This window comes from Oncorhynchus kisutch, linkage group LG14 (assembly GCF_002021735.2).
Source record: "Oncorhynchus kisutch isolate 150728-3 linkage group LG14, Okis_V2, whole genome shotgun sequence".
Lineage (NCBI taxonomy): Eukaryota > Metazoa > Chordata > Actinopteri > Salmoniformes > Salmonidae > Oncorhynchus > Oncorhynchus kisutch.
The window spans coordinates 42,074,363-42,098,050 of record NC_034187.2 but is presented as its reverse complement, the minus strand read 5'-3'; the positions used below and the strand labels follow the sequence as shown (position 1 = coordinate 42,098,050).

Below are 23,688 nucleotides of genomic sequence, written 5' to 3'. Positions count from 1 at the left end.
CCCACGGGCCTTCCTTGGCTAGGACTTTTCACACCATGCTGAATTAGATTTAATCTCCATTTCATACCTCTCTCTTTTGCTCTTATCGATGTCTGACTGTGTTCAGGTTATGCAACAGTACTGTGATCAATTAGTACCTTTTGAGAATTTAGTCACAATTCAGAAGATAGTTGATATGTAGATTACATATTGTATATTGATACATGCGTAGATAATAAATCATATATAATTTTTCTAAATGACTGTGAAATGTTGTTTTGTTCATTCATATCTAATGTACATTATGTCTAGTCATGCAGTTCAATTACCTAAAAGAATATTCAGCAGTTTGGCCACAGCCTAAATGAAGACCTCATGATACCATGAGCTGTTTTGACCCCGTCTGTCTGCCCGTCACTCTACTTCCTGTCTAGTTCTCTACATGATCACAAGGATGATTTTCACAAGCGCCTGTCCTACACCACCCACAAACTAGAGATGGTGGAGTCTGAGTTTGACTCCACCCGTCAGTACCTGGAGACGGAACTCCGTCGAGCCCAAGAAGAGTTGGAGAAATTCACTGACAAACTACGCAGGTATGTCAGCCCTGTTACATGACGTCAGTCCCGGTACACCATGTCAGTCCCGTTATGCCATCTTTATTCTCTTACCAGAGTTCCTGTGTCTAACAAAGCGTGACTATGCCATCTTTCACTTCAACCTAATGAGTCGATGGATTTACTAATCGACTAATTCAACTGCATTGTCTGCATTGGGAATAATCTAATGCAAGGTTCTACAACTATTGTCTATGATCCTATCCCTGCAGTAACATTGCTTGGCTACCCTTCCACATTGCTCTGGCCAACTGATTTTTCTTCTTCCAAGAATAGTCTGGATTTCTCTCCCTCCCCAACAATTTCTATAATGCGAACACATTCTGACATTCTGGTTGGTCCCTGAAACCGATTGGTTACTACATAAGGAAGTTATGAACTTTGATACTCTGATTGGTTCGATTTTTTAGAGACGATCCAATCGCTGATGAATTTGTTTTGTATAATGCCCCTCACTTCGAAGTCACACAAACGACTTCTAGGATGGCAGTTTCAGACTTAATGTATGTAGCGATCGATAGAGCAGTGGAATTCAATTCAGGGTGAGTCATCTGGCAGGCAGGAACACACCTTGATTCAACTAATCAATGGTCTTCAGTCCGGACCATAATTAGCCGAATCATCTGTGTTACTGCAGGGCAAGATGATCGAAAGCCAGTATTAATTCAAATGTAAGTCATTTACAACAGAAGTACATATGTAGCCTGTGGCTTTTCCTTTCGCCAGAGACAAATAAAAATGTTTATTTTATTTTATTAAGAGGTCACATTTTCTGACTTAAAGTAATTGATATTCCCAATTAATAAGGTGAGACGGGAGAATTGAGTTGTTTTAAAAATCACATGTACTTTAACACTGTGCTGTATAGATTTCAAAATGTACATTTGTCTGCTAACTAATAGTAACTAATAGTAACATTCAGAGAAATGTGACCTAAATGTCACTAAATGTGGCTTTTTCACAGTTCTGCCTTAAATCTGAAAAGATCCCGATGTTACAATTAACCCCAATAGCAGGGTTAGTTGAAACAGTATATTGGACATTATCTTTAATAGTAAAAATGAGTAGTAATTCAACAATGTTAAGATTTGAAACTGATATATTTGGATGAAAATACACTAAATTGACAAAATATTGTTATTTTATATTTTAGGCATGATATATTTAAATATCATATTTTGTATAAGCATTCAACATTATTTTTCTAAGGTGTAATCTTAGTTGCACTGCCAACATTTATGTAAAAATCTTAATTTGTCTATATACTATATCATTTTAGGTAAGGGGTAAGTTGTAACACTGTGTTACAACTAACCCCAAGTATACTAATTAAAGGCTTGTAAGAAGAAAAATATATATTATTGTCATGAACTATATTCATCAAAATACCTTATCTTACTGATAACAAATATATACTGTATGTTAGATATATGGAGAATGTTCCACAGATCAATAATCACTTGATTCATGAATTTCAAAATCTTCATAGGCATGTTTGTAAAGACACTAACCAAGCATCGGCTCATTGAATAACACCTTTCTAAGTGGCTTCTATTTGGAGTTGTTTATTCTGTAACCCGTGTCCCCGGTCTCTCCCTGCAATACCAAATGTTTTTTGGCCTACAATTTAACTTGACAGGAAACAAAGAAAAATATATATTTTTTAAAATATAGAATGTGTTATGAGATCAATCATTGTTGAGCAGCCCGAAATATAACCAAATCCACTTCTAAAAGCACCGTCTTCTTCTATAACAGACATTTTTTACAATGAATCTCCAAATGCTTGTATCCAAACCCCCATGAGACTGGGGCCAGTGATAATAACATGCAGAAAGCACTGTGTGCTGACAGAGATAGTAGCCTAATGCTGGTAATGATTTAACTAATGGAAGGTGAAAGAACAGCTTATTCCATTAATCCCACTAATGTTTTAGAAGCCGACCAGACAGTGTTTTGTGCTGGGAAACACACCTCGACCCGCGCTGAAATGTTGCCAAAATCCTCAGCTCATTCACGAGTCATGCATAAGTCCTATGGGTTTGATTCTACATTTTCCATCACCTTTTCTCTCCTAAAAAAAATAATAATTCTGCTTTCATCACATGAAATGCGTTTCTCCATGCTTCAATTGTGATGATTCACATCTAAAAAGTATTACTATACAGTATAGTACAGTAAATCAGATATATCCATTGAATGATCTTGAAATTCAAATAACTGTTTTGGGATTTTCATATTCATCATCTTGAATTAAAGGGCAATGAATAATTTGGTTTTGAAAGCATATTCATACTCAATACTGTTTCATCAATGTATATTCTTTCCTGTCCTGCAGGATCCAGAGCAGTTATGCAGCTCAGCAGAGGATCAATCAAGACCTGGAGGACAAGGTGCACAGGACAGTAAGACACCTGATCAGCCATACACTCTGCTGCTTCCGCCATACACTCTGCTGCTTCAGCCATACACCCTGCTGCTTCAGCCATACACTCTGCTGCTTCAGCCATACACTCTGCTGCTTCAGCCATACACTCTGCTGCTTCAGCCATACACTCTGCTGCTTCAGCCATACACTCTGCTGCTTCAGCCATACACTCTGCTGCTTCAGCCATACACTCTGCTGCTTCAGCCATACACTCCGCTGACACCCGCTTCCAATACCACACAATGTTTTCACTTTTGACACTTTGATTTGTTCCGCCGGTTAAGCTCAATCAAGCAGAACTGAAGTAACGCCATCCTTCACATTTGACTCCACTGAGCCGGTGTACAGTGAAATGACCTAAAAACAACTCTATTGTTCCTAGCAGTTTGTTGCGAGACTCCCAAACAGCATTGTGTCTGCCTCTGACAGTCTATACTGGTGTCAACGAAGAAACTCAGAAACAGCATCTCACCCCCTTCCCGAGACCTGCGAGAAGACCATTTGAATTGGCAACATTTCAACCTTAAAATGGCATTCCTACCTTCATTACTCTGTGCTACATTACATCACCTAGTGTGCCCATAAAGTCCTGTCCCTTAAGCACTTCTTCACACCTAAGAGTCTCCACCTCTTCACAGTTGTGGCGGAGGGGCATTACCAAGATGTTGGTATTGACATTGCAGGGAGAGATTTGTTGCGTCCTAATGCTCCCTGTAAGTACCTCAGCTCTAACTTTGTTCTCATAAATAATGTAGGAGGTGGATGGAGGTTTGCTCTACGCTCCCCACCGGCCACTCCGGTGGCACCCTTGGGGCCCCTGGTGAATACAGCATCTAAGGAATAAGCTCTATTTAGGGCAGCCTGGGGTGCAGCTCCATTGCACCACACTCCAGTGAATTGAGAAATCACGTTTACTTCCCCTGCAACCATTCCAATGATGGTTGCCAAGTTGATGTCTTGATAAGTTACACCTCCGCCGTGCACCTTATGTTGCATTTACAATTGAGTTATTTTAATGTCTCATATCCTTTAAGATAAAAAAGGCTTTAGAATATGAATGTTGCTGATAAGGCTGACCTGTTGGTCAGGGTCTGGCATCAGTGCATGAAAGGGGAAAGCCCCAGCTCTGTTTCACAAAGCAACACATAGAGCATAGCATCACACACGTACGTATGCATGCATGCACGCTTGCATCACACACACCCTCGTCCCTCATGGAGAGACTACATAACAGAAATGGTAGCGTCACATCTGTCAAGACTGCTGAATGCAACGACTAACGAGCAACCGTAGTTCTGGTGCTTTGGTTTCCCGTCACTGGTTATTTTGACTTATCAGGATTGGGTGAAGATGGTACTTAACGTGGGGGCGGGGATTTCAAGCAATGATTTCAAGCAGAACGTTATTGGAAGGGGTGGAGCTTTGTCTGAGATCTTCCGTTTAGGGGGGTTTGAAACTTTGTTAGTCTCGTTAGTATATTTTCCTTATACATCTCCCACCAGAACCTGATCGAGCATCTGACACAATCTCACGCACACACTTACGCACGTGCACACACACGGCTCTGAGGCACCTTGGCCCCTGTAATTGGAGCTTGGACAGATGGGCTCTAGGAGTGAGTGAGTGAGTGCGTTTGTTTGTTTGAAGACGTGTGCGACAGACTGCTAAGAGGCTTACCAGCTTTGTTTTGTAAAATAGAGCCAATATAACATAGGCCAAACAGTAAAAATTATAACAAGAACATCTATCATGAAAATATTAAAAGTAAGAACACCTAAGAATGGGTATATTGATTATCCATACGCCTCCTGAATTGAGGTGGAGCTGTCTCTCTTGGTGATCGGCTATGTGGTCTGTGGTTTGAGATCTTAGATGAGAACTCCAGTATAATTGATCCGAACATGCGGTCTCCGTTGGTGAGAGGCCCCTCTCACCACTCTAAAAGCAATTACATGATCAGAGACGGAGCGCAATCCATGTCCAAATTGATAGAACCTGCCATAGAACCTTGTTAGAAAACTACTACAACTTCTTTTTCTGGGCATATCTCTCCCAATCTCCCCCGACAAGAGCTCCCCTTTCCATTCGTTCCTCCTTCAGACCCCAAAGACACTGTCATTACTGTTCAAGATGAGTCCATGGTCAGGCCTCAGGTCCATATTTAAGACGTACTGTATGACTGTATCATGATTAAAAAGAGATTTTTAATCTCATCACAACAGAAGTTTGAGTCAATGGCTGATTCTCCGTGGCCATTTTAATAGAATACGACTGTGTGAAATTAATGTATTTTCCCAACCACCTCTTCTTAGATGATTAAGATGATTGCCTCAGGCAAGAGATTGTGGTGATAACACTGTCCATACAACATTGTCTCAACATTAACCCTAGATATGCCTATTTGTGGGCTACATGTTTTGTAGGCCTATTATATCCATTGGTGCTGAGGTATAAGAAAACCAATATAACGACATGTAATAGATAGGCTATGACAAATTTCGAACATTGTTCCAGGCAAAGTACTGTATATTATTTACACCAGTTCTACAGTATGTGTATTATTCGCTGTTTCTTCACTCATCGCTCTTTAGCACGTCTGAGTAATCAGAATTGCATTGTCACAAAAGACAACAGCCACAAAATGTATCCTGAATCATATTCTGTCACACACTTCTACTGTATTCCAGTCATGTGATAAAAAAAATAATAATTAAGTGGTTGGCTTTTCAAAGGAATTAGCTTCCTTGGACCTTGGTGCAACTAATCACCATTCATGGCAGGAAGTAGTACAGCATTGCTTCAGAAGCATGCCTCATTGTGATTGCCATTCCTTTTGATGTCCCGAAATTGCATTTTAAGGGCAAAATATTTCTCGAGCAGGAAATGGTCTTAGATAGACACTCGGTGACAAAGAGGTTCAATCAAATCATGCAATTAAAAAGTTCTGGAGGAGAAACTACAGGGAAGGTCATTAGAAAAAAAACTACAAACCAAACGTTTAAAAACAACCAAGTAAGAGAATAGAGTGGGAGGATTTCCACAAGGGTTTCTATTATTTTGCATCGGGACAAGAGTTGTTTGAGACCATGTTACTCAACTAAGGCCCAGAGTTTACCCTGGTCAGGTCACACGATCAGTGAAAAACCCTCCCTGGACCCTGGCTGTGGCGACTCCAGTGTTGACAGAGCTGTGGAGCTGTCTGCCTGGTCAGTGCTGAAAAGCCATTTGGGCAAAGGCCAGAGGAAAGGGCCCTCTCCAGGGTGCTGAACTAGTGCTGCCCAGCCAGCAGCACACTGAACCATATTAAATATCATATTAACTGTACCTTAACTATGTCTAACACTTTTCTAGCTCTACAAAGATCAAAATAGTATTTCGTAGAATACCATTTTGAACTGTATATGGATTAGTAGAATACAAGGCCCCCAGAACAAATGTGTACTCTAATGACTACTTTAATTAGCCCATCAGAATAGAGTGGAAAGCTTAATGAAGCCATGGTTCTATGAGGAAGGGTTAGCTTGCCTCCTCATGACACCAGTGAACAAGGTAATTAGTGGGGCTGAGGCCCCAGGAGTGGTTGTTGTTTTTGTTAGTGTTGTTGTTGTCCAAAGCCACCACACACGATCTGGGGGCGAAATAGCTAACAGCTAATGAATGATTCACATACAGTATGGCACCTTGAGGGTAATATTGCTCTTGTGATCAAGGAGATGTTTGTGTGTGTACTTGCACACAAGCAGGGGTGTGTGTGCCTTTCAAGATCCCGGCTAAGCAGGCAGCTCCCGGCCCTACTGGCACTGCAGTGAGCGGTGCTGACACTCTTAGTCTAATTAGAGTTCTCATCAGGGTGTGCTGCCTTTCTGCCATGCTCACCAGTGTGCCAGAAGAGCCTGTTTTCTGAGCCGTACATTTCTCAATGTGCTATTCGCAGTGCACTCATTAGCCAATGCTTTTCAATGAAAAGTGTAAATTACACCCAGGGGATAGGCATCACAGAACATACAGCTCACCAAATTGGGTTATTGTTGCCACCGTTCTGCTTTTTTGTTTGTTTACCAAGCTTCTTCAAATCAAATTTATTTCTAAAGCCCTTCTTACATTAGCTGATATCTCAAAGTGCTGTACAGAAACACAGCCTAAAACCCCAAACAGCAAGCAATGCAGGTGTAGAAGCAAGGTGGCAAGGAAAAACTCTCTAGAAAGGCCATAAACCTAGGAAGAAACCTAGAGAGGAACCTAGCTATTTTATTTAAAAATGTTTACTTAACCAGGTAGGCTAGTTGAGAACAAGTTCTCATTTACAACTGCGACCTGGCCAAGATAAAGCATAGCAGTGTGAACAGACAACAGAGTTACACATGGAGTAAACAATAAACAAGTCAATAACACAGTAGAAGAAAAAAAATAGTCTATATACATTGTGTGCAAGAGGAGGTAGGCGAATAATTACAATTTTGCAGATTAACACTGGAGTGATAAATGATCAGATGGTCATGTGCAGGTAGAGATACTGGTGTGCAAAAGAGCAGAAAAGTAAATAAATAAAAACAGTATGGGGATGAGGTAGGTAAAATGGGTGGGCTATTTACCGATGGACTATGTACAGCTGCAGCGATCGATTAGCTGCTCAGATAGCAGATGTTTAAAGTTGGTGAGGGAGATAAAAGTCTCCAACTTCAGCGATTTTTGCAATTCGTTCCAGTCACAGGCAGCAGAGAACTGGAAGGAAAGGTGGCCAAATGAGGTGTTGGCTTTAGGGATGATCAGTGAGATACACCTGCTGGAGCGCGTGCTACGGGTGGGTGTTGCCATTGTGACCAGTGAACTGAGATAAGGCGGAGCTTTACCTAGCATGGACTTGTAGATGACCTGGAGCAAGTGGGTCTGGCGACGAATATGTAGCGAGGGCCAGCCGACTAGAGCATACAGGTCGCAGTGGTGGGTGGTATAAGGTGCTTTAGTAACAAAACCGATGGCACTGTGATAAACTGTGTGTGTGTGTGTGTGTGTGTGAGAGAGAGAGAGAGAGTGAGTGAGAACTTCAATTCACACAGGACACCGGATAAGACAGGAGAAATACTCCAGATACAGTGCCTTGCGAAAGTATTCGGCCCCCTTGAACTTTGCGACCTTTTGCCACATTTCAGGCTTCAAACATAAAGATATAAAACTGTATTTTTTTGTGAAGAATCAACAACAAGTGGGACACAATCATGAAGTGGAACGACATTTATTGGATATTTCAAACTTTTTTAACAAATCAAAAACTGAAAAATTGGGCGTGCTAAATTATTCAGCCCCCTTAAGTTAATACTTTGTAGCGCCACCTTTTGCTGCGATTACAGCTGTAAGTCGCTTGGGGTATGTCTCTATCAGTTTTGCAGATCGAGAGACTGAAATTTTTTCCCATTCCTCCTTGCAAAACAGCTCGAGCTCAGTGAGGTTGGATGGAGAGCATTTGTAAACAGTTTTCAGTTCTTTCCACAGATTCTCGATTAGATTCAGGTCTGGACTTTGACTTGGCCATTCTAATACCTGGATATGTTGATTTTTGAACCATTCCATTGTAGATTTTGCTTTATGTTTTGGATCATTGTCTTGTTGGAAGACAAATCTCCGTCCCAGTCTCAGGTCTTTTGCAGACTCCATCAGGTTTTCTTCCAGAATGGTCCTGTATTTGGCTCCATCCATCTTCCCATCAATTTTAACCATCTTCCCTGTCCTTGCTGAAGAAAAGCAGGCCCAAACCATGATGCTGCCACCACCATGTTTGACAGTGGGGATGGTGTGTTCAGGGTGATGAGCTGTGTTGCTTTTACGCCAAACATAACGTTTTGCATTGTTGCCAAAATGTTCAATTTTGGTTTCATCTGACCAGAGCACCTTCTTCCACATGTTTGGTGCGTCTCCCAGGTGGCTTGTGGCAAACTTTAAACAACACTTTTTATGGATATCTTTAAGAAATGGCTTTCTTCTTGCCACTCTTCCATAAAGGCCAGATTTGTGCAATATACGACTGATTGTTGTCCTATGGACAGAGTCTCCCACCTCAGCTGTAGATCTCTGCAGTTCATCCAGAGTGATCATGGGCCTCTTGGCTGCATCTCTGATCAGTCTTCTCCTTGTATGAGCTGAAAGTTTAGAGGGACGGCCAGGTCTTGGTAGATTTGCAGTGGTCTGATACTCCTTCCATTTCAATATTATCGCTTGCACAGTGCTCCTTGGGATGTTTAAAGCTTGGGAAATCTTTTTGTATCCAAATCCGGCTTTAAACTTCTTCACAACAGTATCTCGGACCTGCCTGGTGTGTTCCTTGTTCTTCATGATGCTTTCTGCGCTTTTAACGGACCTCTGAGACTATCACAGTGCAGGTGCATTTATACAGAGACTTGATTACACACAGGTGGATTGTATTTATCATCATTAGTCATTTAGGTCAACATTGGATCATTCAGAGATCCTCACTGAACTTCTGGAGAGAGTTTGCTGCACTGAAAGTAAAGGGGCTGAATAATTTTGCACGCCCAATTTTTCAGTTTTTAATTTGTTAAAAAAGTTCGAAATATCCAATAAATTTCGTTCCACTTCATGATTGTGTCCCACTTGTTGTTGATTCTTCACAAAAAAATACAGTTTTATATCTTCATGTTTGAAGCCTGAAATGTGGCAAAATGTCGCAAAGTTCAAGGGGGCCGAATACTTTCGCAAGGCACTGTATAACAGACTGACCCTATACCCTCGACACATAATCTACTGCAGCATAAATACTGGAGGCTGAGACAGGAGGGGTCGGGAGACACTGTGGCCCCATCCGACGATTCTTCCGGACAGGGCCAAACAGGCAGGATATAACCCCACCCACTTTGCCAAAGCACGAGACCCCACACCACTAGAGGGATATCTTCAACCACCAACTTACCATCCTGAGACAAGGCAGAGTATAGCCCACAAAGAGGGGGGCGCCAACACAGACAGGAAGATCACGTCAGTGACTCAACCCACTCAAGTGATGCACCCCTCCTAGGGACAGCATGGAAGAGCACCAGTAAGCCACTGACTCAGCCCCTGTAATAGGGTTAGAGGCAGAGAATCCCAGTGGAGAGAGGGGAACCGGCCAGGCAGAGACAGCAAGGGCGGTTTGTTGCGCCAGTGCCTTTCCGTTCACCTTCACACTCCTGGGCCAGACTACACTCAATCATAGGACCTACTGAAGAGATGAGTCTTCAATAAAGACTTAAAGGTTGAGACCGAGTCTGTATCTCTCACATGGGTAGGCAGACCATTCCATAAAAATGGAGCTCTATAGGAGAAAGCCCTGCTGTTTGCTTAGAAATTCTAGCAACAGTAAGGAGGCCTGCGTCTTGTGACGGTAGCGTACGTGTAGGTATGTACCACAGGACCAAATCGGAAAAACAGTAGGAGCAAGCCCATGTAATGCTTTGTAGGTTAGCAGTAAAACCTTGAAATCAGTTCTTGCCTTAACAGGAAGCCAGTGTAGAGAGGCTAGCACTGGAGTAATATGATCAAATGTTTTGGTTCTAGTCAAGATTCTAGCAGCTAGTAACTGAAGTTTATTTAGTGCTTTACCCGGGTTGCCGGAAAGTAGAGCATTGCAGTAGTCTAACCTAGAAGTAACAAAAGCATGGATTAATTTTTCTGCATCATTTCTGGACAAAGTTAGATTTTTGCAATGTTATGTAGATGGAAAAAAGGTGTCCTTGAAACAGTCTTGATATGTTCGTCAAGAGAGAGATCAGGGTCCAGAGTAACGCCGGAGGTCCTTCACAGTTTTATTTGAGACGACTGTACAACCATCAAGATTAATTGTCAGATTCAACAGAAGATCGTTTTGTTTCTTGGGACCTAGAACAAGCATCTCTGTTTTGTCCGAGTTTAAAAGTAGAACATTTGCAGCCATCCACTTCCTTGTCTGAAACACAGGCTTCCAGCGAGCGCAATTTTGGGGCTTCACCATGTTTCATCGAAATGTACAGCTGTTTGTCATCAGCATAGCAGTGAAAGTTAACATTATGTTTCCGAATGACATCACCAAGAGGAAAAATATATAGTGAAAACAATAGCAGTCCTAAAATGGAACCTTGAGGAACAAGGTTTACCGTTGATTTGTCAGAGGACAAACCATCCAGAGACAAACTGATATCTTTCCGACAGATAAGATCTAAACCAGGCCAGAACTTGTCTGTGTAGACCAATCTCTCCAAAAGAATGTGGTGATCGATGGTATCAAAAGCAGCACTAAGGTCTAGGAGCACGACAGATGCAGAGCCTCGGTCTGATGCCATTAAAAGGTCATTTACCACCTTCACAAGTGCAGTCTCAGTGCTATGATGGGGTCTAAAACCAGACTGAAGCGTTTCGTATACATTGTTTGTCTTCAGGAAGGCAGTGAGTTGCTGCGCAACAGCTTTTTCAGAAAAAATTGAGAGGAATAGGAGATTCGATATAGGCCAATTTTAATTTATTCATTGATTTTTTATATTTTCTGGGTCAAGGTTTGGCTTTTTCAAGAGAGGCTTTATTACTGCCACTTTTAGTGAGTTTGGTACACATCCGGTGTATAGAGAGCCGTTTATTATGGTCTTGCTAGTTCTCAGCATTTGACGTACCCAACATGCATTACCCGTTATCCATTAGCCAGGCTTGTCACGGATAGATGTAAAAAATCTCAAACAGCAATCAAACTTGTCCTAGATAAAGACATGAACTAAAGCTTCTTCAAAAGATACTGTCTCTCACCCTACGAATTGAACTGGGGCCAGAAGGGAAAAGGAGCTAAAGAAAACCTAAAATATTTTGTTGAAGCACATCAAACTTTAGATTAATTGGCTTTCAAGTCACATATGGCCAGCCCTATCCTTTAGAGACTTGTAGGCATTTCAGAGAATTTTACACCGATTGATCATTGAAAACTTTTGAGCAGGTAGTTATTTATTTCTTGAGAGGCTGATATCCTTTTTTTTCAGGTTACAAATTGTATTTTTTCTCAGAAGCCTGTAAATCTTGTATTCTCTCTCCCCTTCCCCAACTCTAGTATACAGTAATTGCGTCTCGTGGGGGGGGGGGGGTAAGCTCCGTTTGTTGTCAGGTGAAGACAGCAGTTCAGGGGAGACAGACAGGCAGGGGGATATAAAAATAAATAAATAATAAGAACACACTGCAATAGACAATTTAGCTCCAAATTGAGGCCAAAGTGAGGGACAAGGATTGCATCTGCATGTACAAATATGATTTTTCAATATTCACATAAGCCCAGTCGTATTCTGCAGTCTATGATTTAAAAAGTACTCTAACCTCTGTAAATTGCCTTGCTGCCCCATTGTGTGAGGCATTGGTACATCAAATGATCTAACTTTGGCTGGATGTGGATGAAAGTACAGTAGGCTACACTGTCGACTCTATGGGGAACAAAACAATTTCAAGTCAGTCACTGGATGGCCATGACTAGGTCTGTTGCGGTGACCATATTACCACCACAACGCCAGTCATGAGTCAATATACTTAAGTATATTTAAAACCAAATACTTTTACTCAGGTGACTCACTTTTACTTGAGTCATTTTCTTTACTCATGTATGACAATTGGGTACTTTTTCCACTACTGGCCACTTCATATTCTCACTCTCTCCAGACTGGGAGAAAATAGCTGAATAAAATAGAAAGGCCAAGTTCAATTATATTCTTCTTACTATAAAAGCATATAGTATTAAATTAATGGCACGGGAATTAGAAACATATCTTGTCTGCTAAATGAACAAGCCTACAGCCTGTGGCAAGGCACATAGCCAGATTCATGTAAGACGACTCATGTTGTTCTTCTGAAATAAATGTTCTTCACATCATCATGTTTCTTTAAACTTGCCTAAAATAAATAATGAATGTTGTGATGGTGTATATTTAATTGATTTATTACTTTTTTTTTTTAAATGTAGATGTTTGAAAGGTGCTTGTATGTGTGGAGGCCATTACTCACTTTCAACCCCAACAATTGTAATTAAATAAAGCCTCAAACTGTACTGCCAAGATGGTATATGACCATGTCAGTCATCATATGCAAATCTATAATATCCTTCACTCTTTTAATCTATGGGCAACCTCTAGACGATTTCTAATATTCAGATGTTAATCAGCCCATGGCAGAATGTCAATCCAAACAGGTTGCAGATTAGGGTATTCAACTAACCCAAGAAACAGTTGAAGTGAGTCATTCAAATTCAAGCTAAATGTACTGGCTACAACTCACATTTTTACAATTTCCACCTTCCCTGGAGTGGACACTGTCAATACCTTTCTGGCAACTTTACAAACCCATTCCACGTTAGGAAGGGCTAGTTTTGTGAGAGGTGGTTTTGGGATGTGAAAATCTCTGAAAAAAGCCAGGGACAAAGGCGTTAGCAGCTTTGGAGACTCGTGTCAGGAGGAGACTTATGTCAGTCTCCTATGTCGGAGGCCTATAGCAAGACTCACCTTCCCCCAGAGTGAAAAGTGATTACAATGTGGCACATAATGTGCCTGAATGAGACCGCCAAAGCAACATGCCAGAGCAGATTAATGAGAGACTTCCAGAATGGATTTGAATATCAATGCCAACCTGTTGCTTGAACTGACAATAATTGACTTCTATTAAAACTGCTCCCCCACCCCGTGTTTCAAAAACAATCGTGACCCTTTTGCGGTGGAGACTCAATGATGCATCCTTTGTCAAATCCTATCACACAACAGGGGATTAACAATTATTGGGTGAAGGGGGGAAAGGATCTTGTTGGCATGTAATTGTTTGAGGCTAAATCTCAGGAAATACTAAGGTGTCAAACATTGACCATTGCTTTAACCGCTTTAATTACTCAGGACTATGATCGATGCTCCCCCCTCCCCTCTGGCAGAGTAATTGATTTTATATGGGCACTGGCCAGTGGAATCTTATTTTAATTAAGACCTGCTACTGGCATAGAGAGCAGGAACACTGACTGACTGGCTGGCTGCTCAACACCTCTTCTCACTCTCCTTTTTCTTCCTGGTCTTTCAATTCCTCCGCTCGCGCTCCCTTCACTCCTTTAGTCCCAGCACCATGAGGATGAGAAAAGAGCGCTGAGCCGGGAGATCATCACCCTCAACAATCACCTCCTGGAGGCCAAGATCACCATTGAAAAGCTCAGGGGAGACAACGTGAGTATACTGTATAAGCCCGTCGTTGCGCATCGGGGAATCACTGAAACAACTAAACGGCCAGTTAGATGACCAATGCCTGGTGGCGGCCTTGCCACGTGTGCCACCTATAACATGAACCCAACATAAAAACCTGCGCTGATAGTACATTCTTTGAAGTGCTACTGTCTGGAGAGAGACACGTGAAAAAGTATTTGCTCCCTTTCAGATTCTCTATTTTTGATACTGAATGTTATCAGATCTTCAACCAAAACCTAATATTAGATAAAGTGAACCGGAGTTCACAAATAAAACATATTTTGTACTTATTTTACTGATTGAATTAACAAAGTTATGCAACACCCAATTCCCCTGTGTGAAAAAGTAATTGCCCCCTTACACTCAATAACTGGTTTGGCCACCTGTAGATGCAATGACTCCAAGCAAATGCTTCCTGTAGTTGTTGATCAGTCTCTCACACTGCTGTGGAGGAATTTTGGCCCACTCTTACATGCAGCACTGCTTCAACTCATTCATGGATAACATGGGTCCCATTGTGCCTGGCGAAAAGCAAAACACTGCATTCCACAGTAAGAACCTTCTACCAACGGTCAAGCATGGTGGTGGTAATCCCAGACCTAATCCCAATTGAGATGTTGTGGCAGGACATGAAACGAGCAGTTCATGCTTGAAAACCCACAAATGTTGTGGAGTTAAAGTTGCTCTGCGTGGAAGAGGGGGTCAAAATTCCTCCACAGCGACGTGAGAGACTGATCAACAACTACAGGAAGCGTTTGGTTGGAGTCGTTGTAGCAAAAAGGTGGCAAATTACTTCTTCACAGCATACACTACATGCTAGTTCCTTGACATAGACTGACTTGGTGAATTCAGGTGAAAGCTATGATCTCTTATTGATGTGACTTGTTAAATCCACTTCAAATCAGTGTAGCTGAATGGGAGGAGACCAGGTTAAAATACAGATTTTTAAGTCTTGAGACATGAATTGTGTGTGTGTGGGCAAGATAAGTGCCTTTGAACAGGGTATGGTAGTAGGTGCCAGGTGCACTGGTTTGAGTGTGTCAAGAACTGCAATGCTGCTGGGTTTTTCACACAACATTTTCTTGTGTGTATCAAGAATGGTCTACCACCCAAAGGACATCCAGCCAACTTGACAACTGTGGAAAGCATTGGAGTCAACATGGGCCAGCATCCCTGTGGAACGTACCATGTAGAGTTTATGCCCCAACAAATTGAAGCTGTTCTGGGGGCTAAAGGGGGTGCAACTCAATATTAGGAAGGTGTTCATAATGTTTTGTACTCTGTGTACAGTAGTTACTCCTAAATCAATAGGGGATTTGAGACTGTAAGCAGGTTTGAAGCTAGAGTCTGGATTTGGCCCTGGGGACCTACTGTGTCAATCTACGGTCTTAGTCTCGTTGATGTGAATCCCCAAGCATCTGCCTAGCTTCGCACTCTACCTAGCTCTCTGCAGGGCTGCTGTGCTAGCTAGACACATCTGAGCCATTGGGCACGATGAGAATCCCCTTGAATCCAGGGAGGCTGATTGGGGTCAGAATTAGGTCTTACAGGAAAACTTTATCTGGTAGCAGGAGTAGGCAGACATTTTGTCTTAAGGGAATGCTTTGAATTAATTGGAGATGGCGAACTGATTCTAATATGAGGAAGACCAAATAAGTCATTAGGTTGACTCTGGCTGCATTTACAGATGTGGAAGGAAGAGTTGGGTGTAACGGTAAATGTGTCTTTTGTCACCTATTTTGTGTTGTTGTACCTACTTCTGTTAGCAACAGCTTTCACAGCTAGCCATTTTCCTCTGGTTGCAGCCAAAAGCTATTCTCTCAGTTAGCATGGAACTTCTTCACATCAGAGTCCTGAGAGAAAACAACATGGCTGACATTGAGACATCAATGACTGGATGAGACAGGTCTTTGTGCTGCCTTCAAACTACCACAGTCCCAATTGTTCTGTATGTGAGAGAAAAAAATTGCACACAGTTAACTAGAAGGAGAATCAAAGAAATGCCTTTGATGTTTATGAGAGGGCTGTCAGAGTTTGCTGTGTCACAGAGGAGTTGCAGTGGGAAAGCGAGAGCATGGATACAGACTGACAGAGAGGAAGCTTACTAGCCTAGCCTCTAGATCAGAGGAGAAGAGCCCATTTCAGAAGCCCCGTAATGAAATTACAGTGAAGAGCTTTATTTCAATTGAAAAAAGTCCCTCAGAGTTAATACGATTTTGCGGATCATTAATGCCATTGTCAGCGCCACAGGGGCCTGATGAGAAAAACAAGCACTATTTTCTGGGTGGATGGATTTGTTCCGTGGCCGATGATGCGTTTGTTACTTCGATTGGGTTCTCCCAAAGTGTTAGACCCTCAGAGGTTTATATTGAAGTAAACATTTGGGGTTGTCACAAGAGGGTTGAAGGGGAAAACAGCTTCAGGATGTAGCAATCAATCTGGAATAAAACATTTTCGGGGGCATTCTTTTTTGTTTGTCAAGCATTGGTAGGTTAGCAACGCCACATGCTGAAATGACTGTTTGGTCCCATTCTACTTGGTTGTAGTAATACCATGTCATTACATGTAGCAACCTATTTGAAACAAATGTTGGTCAGTTACTCCCACTACAATTTATACACTTCTTAGTCTACATGGCATCCCAACCTATGACTCAACAGTGTTTAATCTTTCCCATTTCCCAGGACCTTTACAGGAAGGACTGTAACCTGGCAGCGCAGCTCCTCCAGTGCTCCAAGTCACACCACAGAGCCCACAAGCTATCCGAGGTGAGTTCTGCGCTGCTCTACACTCACACTAACAAGTAGCCCCACGTATCATTTCCCCTGTTGATTTCACCGTGCAAAACCGCCTAAGACAACATCTAGTCCACTCGAAGGGGAGTAGGAAGTGAGGTATGAGAGAGAGAAAAATCCTCACAGTTCCTCATTAAAAAAAAAATCCTCAAAAGACGTGGGACTACCTTTTAAACATAAGGTCACGCATAAATGGATGAAGTAGTAATGCAGCTATGGTATGAAATTGACAGAGTTATTGAGGTACTGTAGGGTATCAGCATCCACAGCTGCTGACTCATTCGGCTCCCCATAATCATACTCCGATGAAATAACAGTGATTGGCTTTTGAAAGCACATTCCTCCTTTCGAGTCGACAAAGTGACCAATTCCAGAGCATTGACGAATCCATCACAAATGCAGCGATGAATATAGCCGAGTGCGATCAAAGGAATGCGGTATGATTTTCACTGGGACTTAACTCTGCTACCCAGCCAGAGAAAATGTATAGTGTACAGAGGAGCCCCTCGGGAAAGCTGCTGAAAACAGCGTGTTGGAGTGAGACGCATTAACCCTGCAGTCTCACCTACTTTTCCACTCAATTCTCAAATGGGGAAAGCAAGGCTGCAACAAAAAAAATAGCTCCATACCTACTCTGCTAGGTGTCTATTTTCAACAACAACAAAAAAAAAAAGTGGCTATTTTAGATTTTTTTAATTCTTAGCTGGAGACCTTGAGCACTGGTCTAATTTAAATTGAAGCTGCTCCCGGTTATTTTTATTTATTTAATACCCAATAATATCAGAGTGGAATTGTTTGTCGAAATGTTTACAAATGAATAAAAAATGAAAAGCAGAAATGTGTTGAGTCAATAAGTATTCAACCCCTTTGGTATGGCAAGCCTAAATACGTTCAGGAGCCTAAATACATCATTTTTAAAAAATTGACTACCACATCTCTGTACTCCACACATCTGTAAGATCCCTCAGTTGAGCATTTCATTTCAAACACAGCTCAACCACAAAGACCAGGGAGGTTATCCAAAAAGGGCACATATTTGTAGATGGCCCAAAAAATAAGCAGACATTGAATATCCCTTTTAGAGCATTTTGAAGTTATTAAACCACTCTCCATATTTTTAGGATAGTGGAGGTTGCATCATGTTATGGGTATGATGTTAATTGTTTAAAAAAAATTAACGGAATGGATCTAAGCACAGGCAAAATCCTAGAGGAAAATCTGGTTCAGTCTGCTTTCCACCAAACACTGGGAGATGAATTCACCTTTCAGGAGGGCAATAACCTAAACACAAGGCCAAATCTACACTGGAGTTGCTTATCAAGAAGACAGTTAAATGTTCCTGAGTGGCTAAGTTACATTTTCAACTTTAATCTACAGCAAGAATTGATTGGTTGTCTAGCAACGATGAACAACCAATTTGACAGAGCTTGAACATTTTAAAGAATAGTGGGCAAATGTTGCACAATCCAGATGGGTAAAGCCCAGAAAGAGAGACCGCAGTAATCTCTGCCAAAGGTGCTTCTACAAAGTACTCACTCAGGGGTGCGAATACTAATGTAAATGATATATTTGGGGATTTAATTTTCAATAAATGTGCAAACCTTTGGTGTGGTGTATTATGTGTTGATGGGTGGGAACAATTTATAAAAAAAAAATTAAAACATTTTGAATTCAGGCTGTGACAACAAAATGTGGAATAAGTCAAGGGGCATGAATAGTTCAAAGGCATTGTACAAGTGAGGGTTGATGAAAGTGTGTGTCTTGATGTACCTCTGTCCATGCGGATGTGTGTATCCTACAACTTAGCGATTGTAAACTGAGAAATTAGAAAAAGAAGGGCCAAATCACAGTAACGGAGGGGTTGTGGTCGGCAAAGTTCTGACAAGTTCATTAGAGGGTCCCAACGGGTGTCCGAGCTGGCCTGAGTAAACACACAATAATAATTTACTTCTCCAAACTCAAACTCTAGACTGGAGTCTAGGGAACAGCATTGACAAAAACAGCTGTGCGGATGTGGCAAGCATTCGATAATGGCGTGGTTGTGAATATGTATGGGGAGTTTTGATAGTGGTCGTCAGCATTGTATGAATCTATATGCAGTCTATTTTTAGGAATGCTTTGTTGTAGAAAAAGTTATGCTGGTTAAATAGTTAAAACATTACTTTGTTAGAGCAGTAGTAGTCCTCCTTTGTTATTGATTGCTGTCATTTCTGAATCCATCTCTTAATTTCACTCCCATTTCTTCCTTTGTTTGGCCATCCAGGTTTCTTTCCTTCCTCTCTTAGAAATTTTCCTCACCATCCCGCTCTCTCTCTTTCCAGCTGCCCATTGACTTCCAGGAGCGGGTGAGCTCCCACATAGAGAAGCACGGATGCGACGTCACAATGGCACTGTGCCACTCATCCTACTCCGATGCTGTGCCCACCGCCGTCATCGCCAAGGTGCTAGAGAAGCCCGAGCCGGGCAGCAGCTGCCCAGTCACCCACTCAACCAGCCCCCAGCCATTGGTGGACGAGGGCCATGACCATGACTTCGTGACCAATAGCGTGGGCGGTGAAATCTTTCAGCGCCGTACCTCCTTCCGGACTGCCGACCTGTACTGTAGCGACACGGCCCTCTACTGCCCCGGGCGCTGGCAGGAGCGCAGGCAGAGCGTAGAGGTCCACGGCCTCCCCAAGGATCTCTTCCTCCAGGCCCAGAACTCCAACCCTCAGGAGGTGGCCTTCCATTCAGGTAACTTCTCCCAACACAGGGCCCCCTCCTTCCACGGAGAGTTTACTGTGGGCTCCTTGCCGCTCTCTAGCTCCTACTCCAGCTTCAGTCAGGCTTCCGAGGAGGAGAAGGGAGGGGAAGGCTGCGGCGGCGGCACCAGCAGCGCCATGTCCTCCTCCCACCAGGCGCTCTACATGGACTGGCGGGATGGGGGGTACGTTGAACACAAGAGCACCTCTTCTTATGAGAAGGACAGCCCTCCCAGCCTCAGCCTCTTCCCCAAGTCCCACAGCTTCCAGCACATGGCGATGCTGCCTTCCCCCAACCCGGCGAAAGGCGGTGGCGGCTCTTCGCCAGCGTACGTGCACACGCCGTCCTGCAGCTACAGTGAGCCATACCACTCGCCCCACCTAGCATCGTTGCACAGCCAGGGCTCGGCCCAGGGTGGAGGAGGACCCCGGGCGGTGGAGCGCTCGGACAGCCAGGCCAGCATAGGTGTCCCCACCGAAGAAGAACTGTCTGGAAGCTGGAGGCAGCTGAGTGTAGAGGACATCAACTCGTACTCCTACAACTGCAATCCGGGCATGTCTCCCTACAGCTTTTCTGAGCAGCACTTCACCTTCCAGGAGGGGGACGCGAACGTCTCTCTCCACAGCCATGTGCTGGACCAGTGCTTGGCCGCTGCCGTCGGTGGTGGCGGACTCTCACCCAGTCCCAAACACCCCAGCATGGGCCTGCGGGGCAGGCACCATCCCCTTTACAGAGCCAAGGAGGACAGCCAGGACTCAGAGTGCAGCCAGTTCCTCTCAGGAAGCTTGAAGGACAAGGAGAGCGGGACAGCTGGAGCGGCACGGGGGACCATGAACAAGGAACATGTGGATGCGAGCCCCAACAGCTTTGCCGAGTCCTTAGACCACCAAAGCTCCCTGGAAGCCCCCGGTCTGCAGCAGCAACACTACCAGAGGGAGAGAGTGAGGCCCAGCCTAAGCCTAGCTGTTCCCAGGAAGAGTTCTCAGCACCACCAAAAATTTGGAAGCACAGGAACAGGACTTAACAGGAAGGACAGTCTTACCAAGGCCCAGCTGTACGGCACCCTCCTGAACTGAACAGCTCGGTAACACCTTAGACTTGACAGGTATAATGCATTATGATGCGGTTATAATTCATTGTAAGACTTGTCATAAGCACGTATGACCCCTTATAAAAAGTCTTAATATTATCTCAATGGCCAAATAACAGCAATTGTGAGCAAGTTGAAAATATACTTCATAAAAAGCCATAACATATTGTAACCCTTGTAATAAGAAATAAAAAAAGTTCATGAGTGCTTATGACAAGTAATAAAAAAATAAAAAAAATTATGCCGGTTAGCTTGAAGTAGTACTTCCTTTTATGCGTGACGATTATGTACATCATGTTTCCTGTGGCAAACACACAGTTGGTGTGGATTTGAGATGTTTTTGTAATCCGGTGAAGGCAAGCTTCAAGCTGTCAGATGCTACACAGCTGTGTTTTTTTTGGGGGCTGTTTATGTCATGATACGGTGTAGTTATCAGAGAGACCAGACACCAGATTTCCTACAGTATTTCATCCCTTATTCTCTGAGACAGCCATTCAGCAAGCTCAAAGCTATTTCGGAGAAGGCTCACAAGACAAATTATCGCTTAACAATTATGACAGTATTGAGGCAGTAACTATTGTACTAAATACATAAGCTATTAGCATTTGAAGTATGTCAGTAACACAACATAATTTAGTACAAGCATAATGTCTACCATTCATTTTGGCAGACAGACAGTCCTATGCTGTGAGAGCTGAGCGCTCCAAGTTCCCATCAAACCCCTGCTATTGAGAATTTCATTACAATGGCATAAAACCAACTAAAGGCTACATAAACTCCTCAGCAAAAAAGAAAAAAAAGAAACATCCTTTCACTGTCAACTGCGTTTATTTTCAGCAAACTTAACATGTATAAATATAACACGATTCAACAACTGAGACAAGTTCCACAGACATGTGATTAACAGAAATTGAATAATGTGTCCTTGAACAAAGGGGGAGTCAAAATCAAAAGTAACAGTCAGTATCTGGTGTGGCCACCAGCTGCATTAAGTACTGCAGTGCATCTCCACCTCATGGACTGCACCACATGTGCCCGTTCTTGCTGTGAGATGTTACCCCACTCTTCCACCAAGGCACCTGCACCTGCCCTAGCCCTCACCCTCCGATCCAACAGGCCCCAGACGTGCTCAATGGGATTGAGATCCGGGCTCTTTGATTGGCAGAACACTGACATTCCTGTCTTGCAGGAAATCACGCACAAAATGAGCAGTATGGCTGGTGGCAATGTCATGCTGGAGGGTCATGTCAGGATGAGCCTGCAGGAAGGGTACCACAAGAGGGAGGAGGATGTCTTCCCTGTAACGCACAGCGTTGAGATTGCCTGCAATGACAAGCTCAGTCCGATGATGCAGTGAAACACCGCCCCAGACAATGACGGACCCGCCACCTCCAAATCGATCCCACTCCAGATTATAGGCCTCGGCGTAACGCTCATTCCTTTGAAGATCAATGCGAATCCGACCATCACCCCTGGTGAGACAAAACCACGACTCGTCAGTGAAGAGCACTTTTTGCCAGTTCTGTCTAGTCCAGCGACGGTGGGTTTGTGCACATAGGTGACGTTGTTACCGGTGATGTCTGGTGAGGACCTGCCTTACAACAGGCCTACAAGCCCCCAGTCCAGCCTGCTCTCAGCCTATGACAGACAGTCTGAGCACTGATGGAGGGATTGTGCGTTCCTGGTGTAACTCGGGCAGTTGTTGCTGCCATCCTGTACCTGTCCCGCAGGTGTCATGTTCGGATGTACCAATCCTGTGCAGGTGTTGTTACATGTGGTTTTCCACTGCGAGGACCATCAGCTGTCTGTCCTGTCTCCCTGTCTCCCCTGTCTTAGGCGTCTCACAGTACAGACATTGCCATTTATTGCCCTGGCCACATCTGCAGTGCTCATGCCTCCTTGCAGCATGCCTAAGGCACGTTCACGCAGATGAGCAGGGACCCTGGGCATCTTTCTTTTGGTGTTTTTCAGAATCAGTAGAAAGGCCTCTTTAGTGTCCTAAGTTTTCATAACTGTGACCTTAATTTCCTACCGTCTGTAAGCTGTTAGTATCTTAACGACCGTTCCACAGGTGCACGTTCATTAATTGTTTATGGTTCATTGAACAAGCATGGGAAACCGTGTTTAAACCCTTTAAAATGAAGATCTGTGAAGAAATTTGGATTTTTATGAATTATCTTTGAAAGAGGGTTCTGAAAAAGGGACGTTTCTTTATTTGCTGAGTTTATGTATCCTGCGGTCTCGAAAGCTGTTAACTTCTAAGGCCTCATTTTCTCATGTACAAACTGCATGTTGTGCATTTGGAAAGTGTTCAGACCCCTTGACTTTTTCCATATTTTGTAACGTTACAGCCTTATTCTAAAATGGATTGAATCCCCCCCCCTCATCTACACACAATACCCCATAATGACAAAGCAAAAACTGTTTTTTAGAAATGTTTGCAAAATTCTAAAAACATTTAAAACTGAAATATTACATTTATATAAGTATTCAGACCCTTTACTCAGTACTTTGCTGAAGCACTTTGGACAGCGATAACAGCCTGACCAAGGCCCTTCTCCCACGATTCCTCAGTTTTGTCGGGAGTCCAGCTCTAGGAAGAGTTTTGGTGGTTTCAAACTTCTTACATTTAAGAATGATGGAGGTCACTGTGTTCTTGGACTTTTGATGATGCAGAGATTTTTTGGTACCCTTCCCCACATCTGTGCCTCGACACAATCCTGTCTCGGAGCTCTATGGACAATTCCTTCGACCTCATGGCCTGGTTTTTGCTCTGACGTGCAGTGTCAACTGTGGGACCTTATATAGACAGGTACAGTGCCTTGCAAAGTAT

General features: G+C 43.1%; 1 protein-coding gene across 1 annotated transcript; it reads left to right on the top strand.

The window, feature by feature from the left end:
- The first annotated feature begins 320 nt into the window (after positions 1 to 320).
- Positions 321 to 21,722, top strand: LOC109878133 (brain-enriched guanylate kinase-associated protein-like). Its single transcript, XM_031787563.1, has 5 exons — positions 321 to 575; positions 2,935 to 3,001; positions 14,103 to 14,210; positions 16,913 to 16,996; positions 19,345 to 21,722. Exons 1-5 carry the CDS (start codon positions 478 to 480, stop codon positions 20,839 to 20,841), a joined length of 1,854 nt encoding a protein of 617 aa, XP_031643423.1. The 5' UTR covers positions 321 to 477; the 3' UTR covers positions 20,842 to 21,722.
- Positions 21,723 to 23,688: the final 1,966 nt, after the last annotated feature.

What these genes read in the sequence shown, in the direction of transcription:
- LOC109878133 (XM_031787563.1), top strand. Translation starts at nt 478, where the DNA reads ATGGTGGAGTCTGAGTTTGACTCCACCCGTCAGTACCTGGAGACGGAA. An exon ending in TTCACTGACAAACTACGCAG is followed by an intron (nt 576 to 2,934) that starts GTATGTCAGCCC and finishes CCTGTCCTGCAG; the next exon opens with GATCCAGAGCAGTTATGCAG. An exon ending in AAAAGCTCAGGGGAGACAAC is followed by an intron (nt 14,211 to 16,912) that starts GTGAGTATACTG and finishes CCCATTTCCCAG; the next exon opens with GACCTTTACAGGAAGGACTG.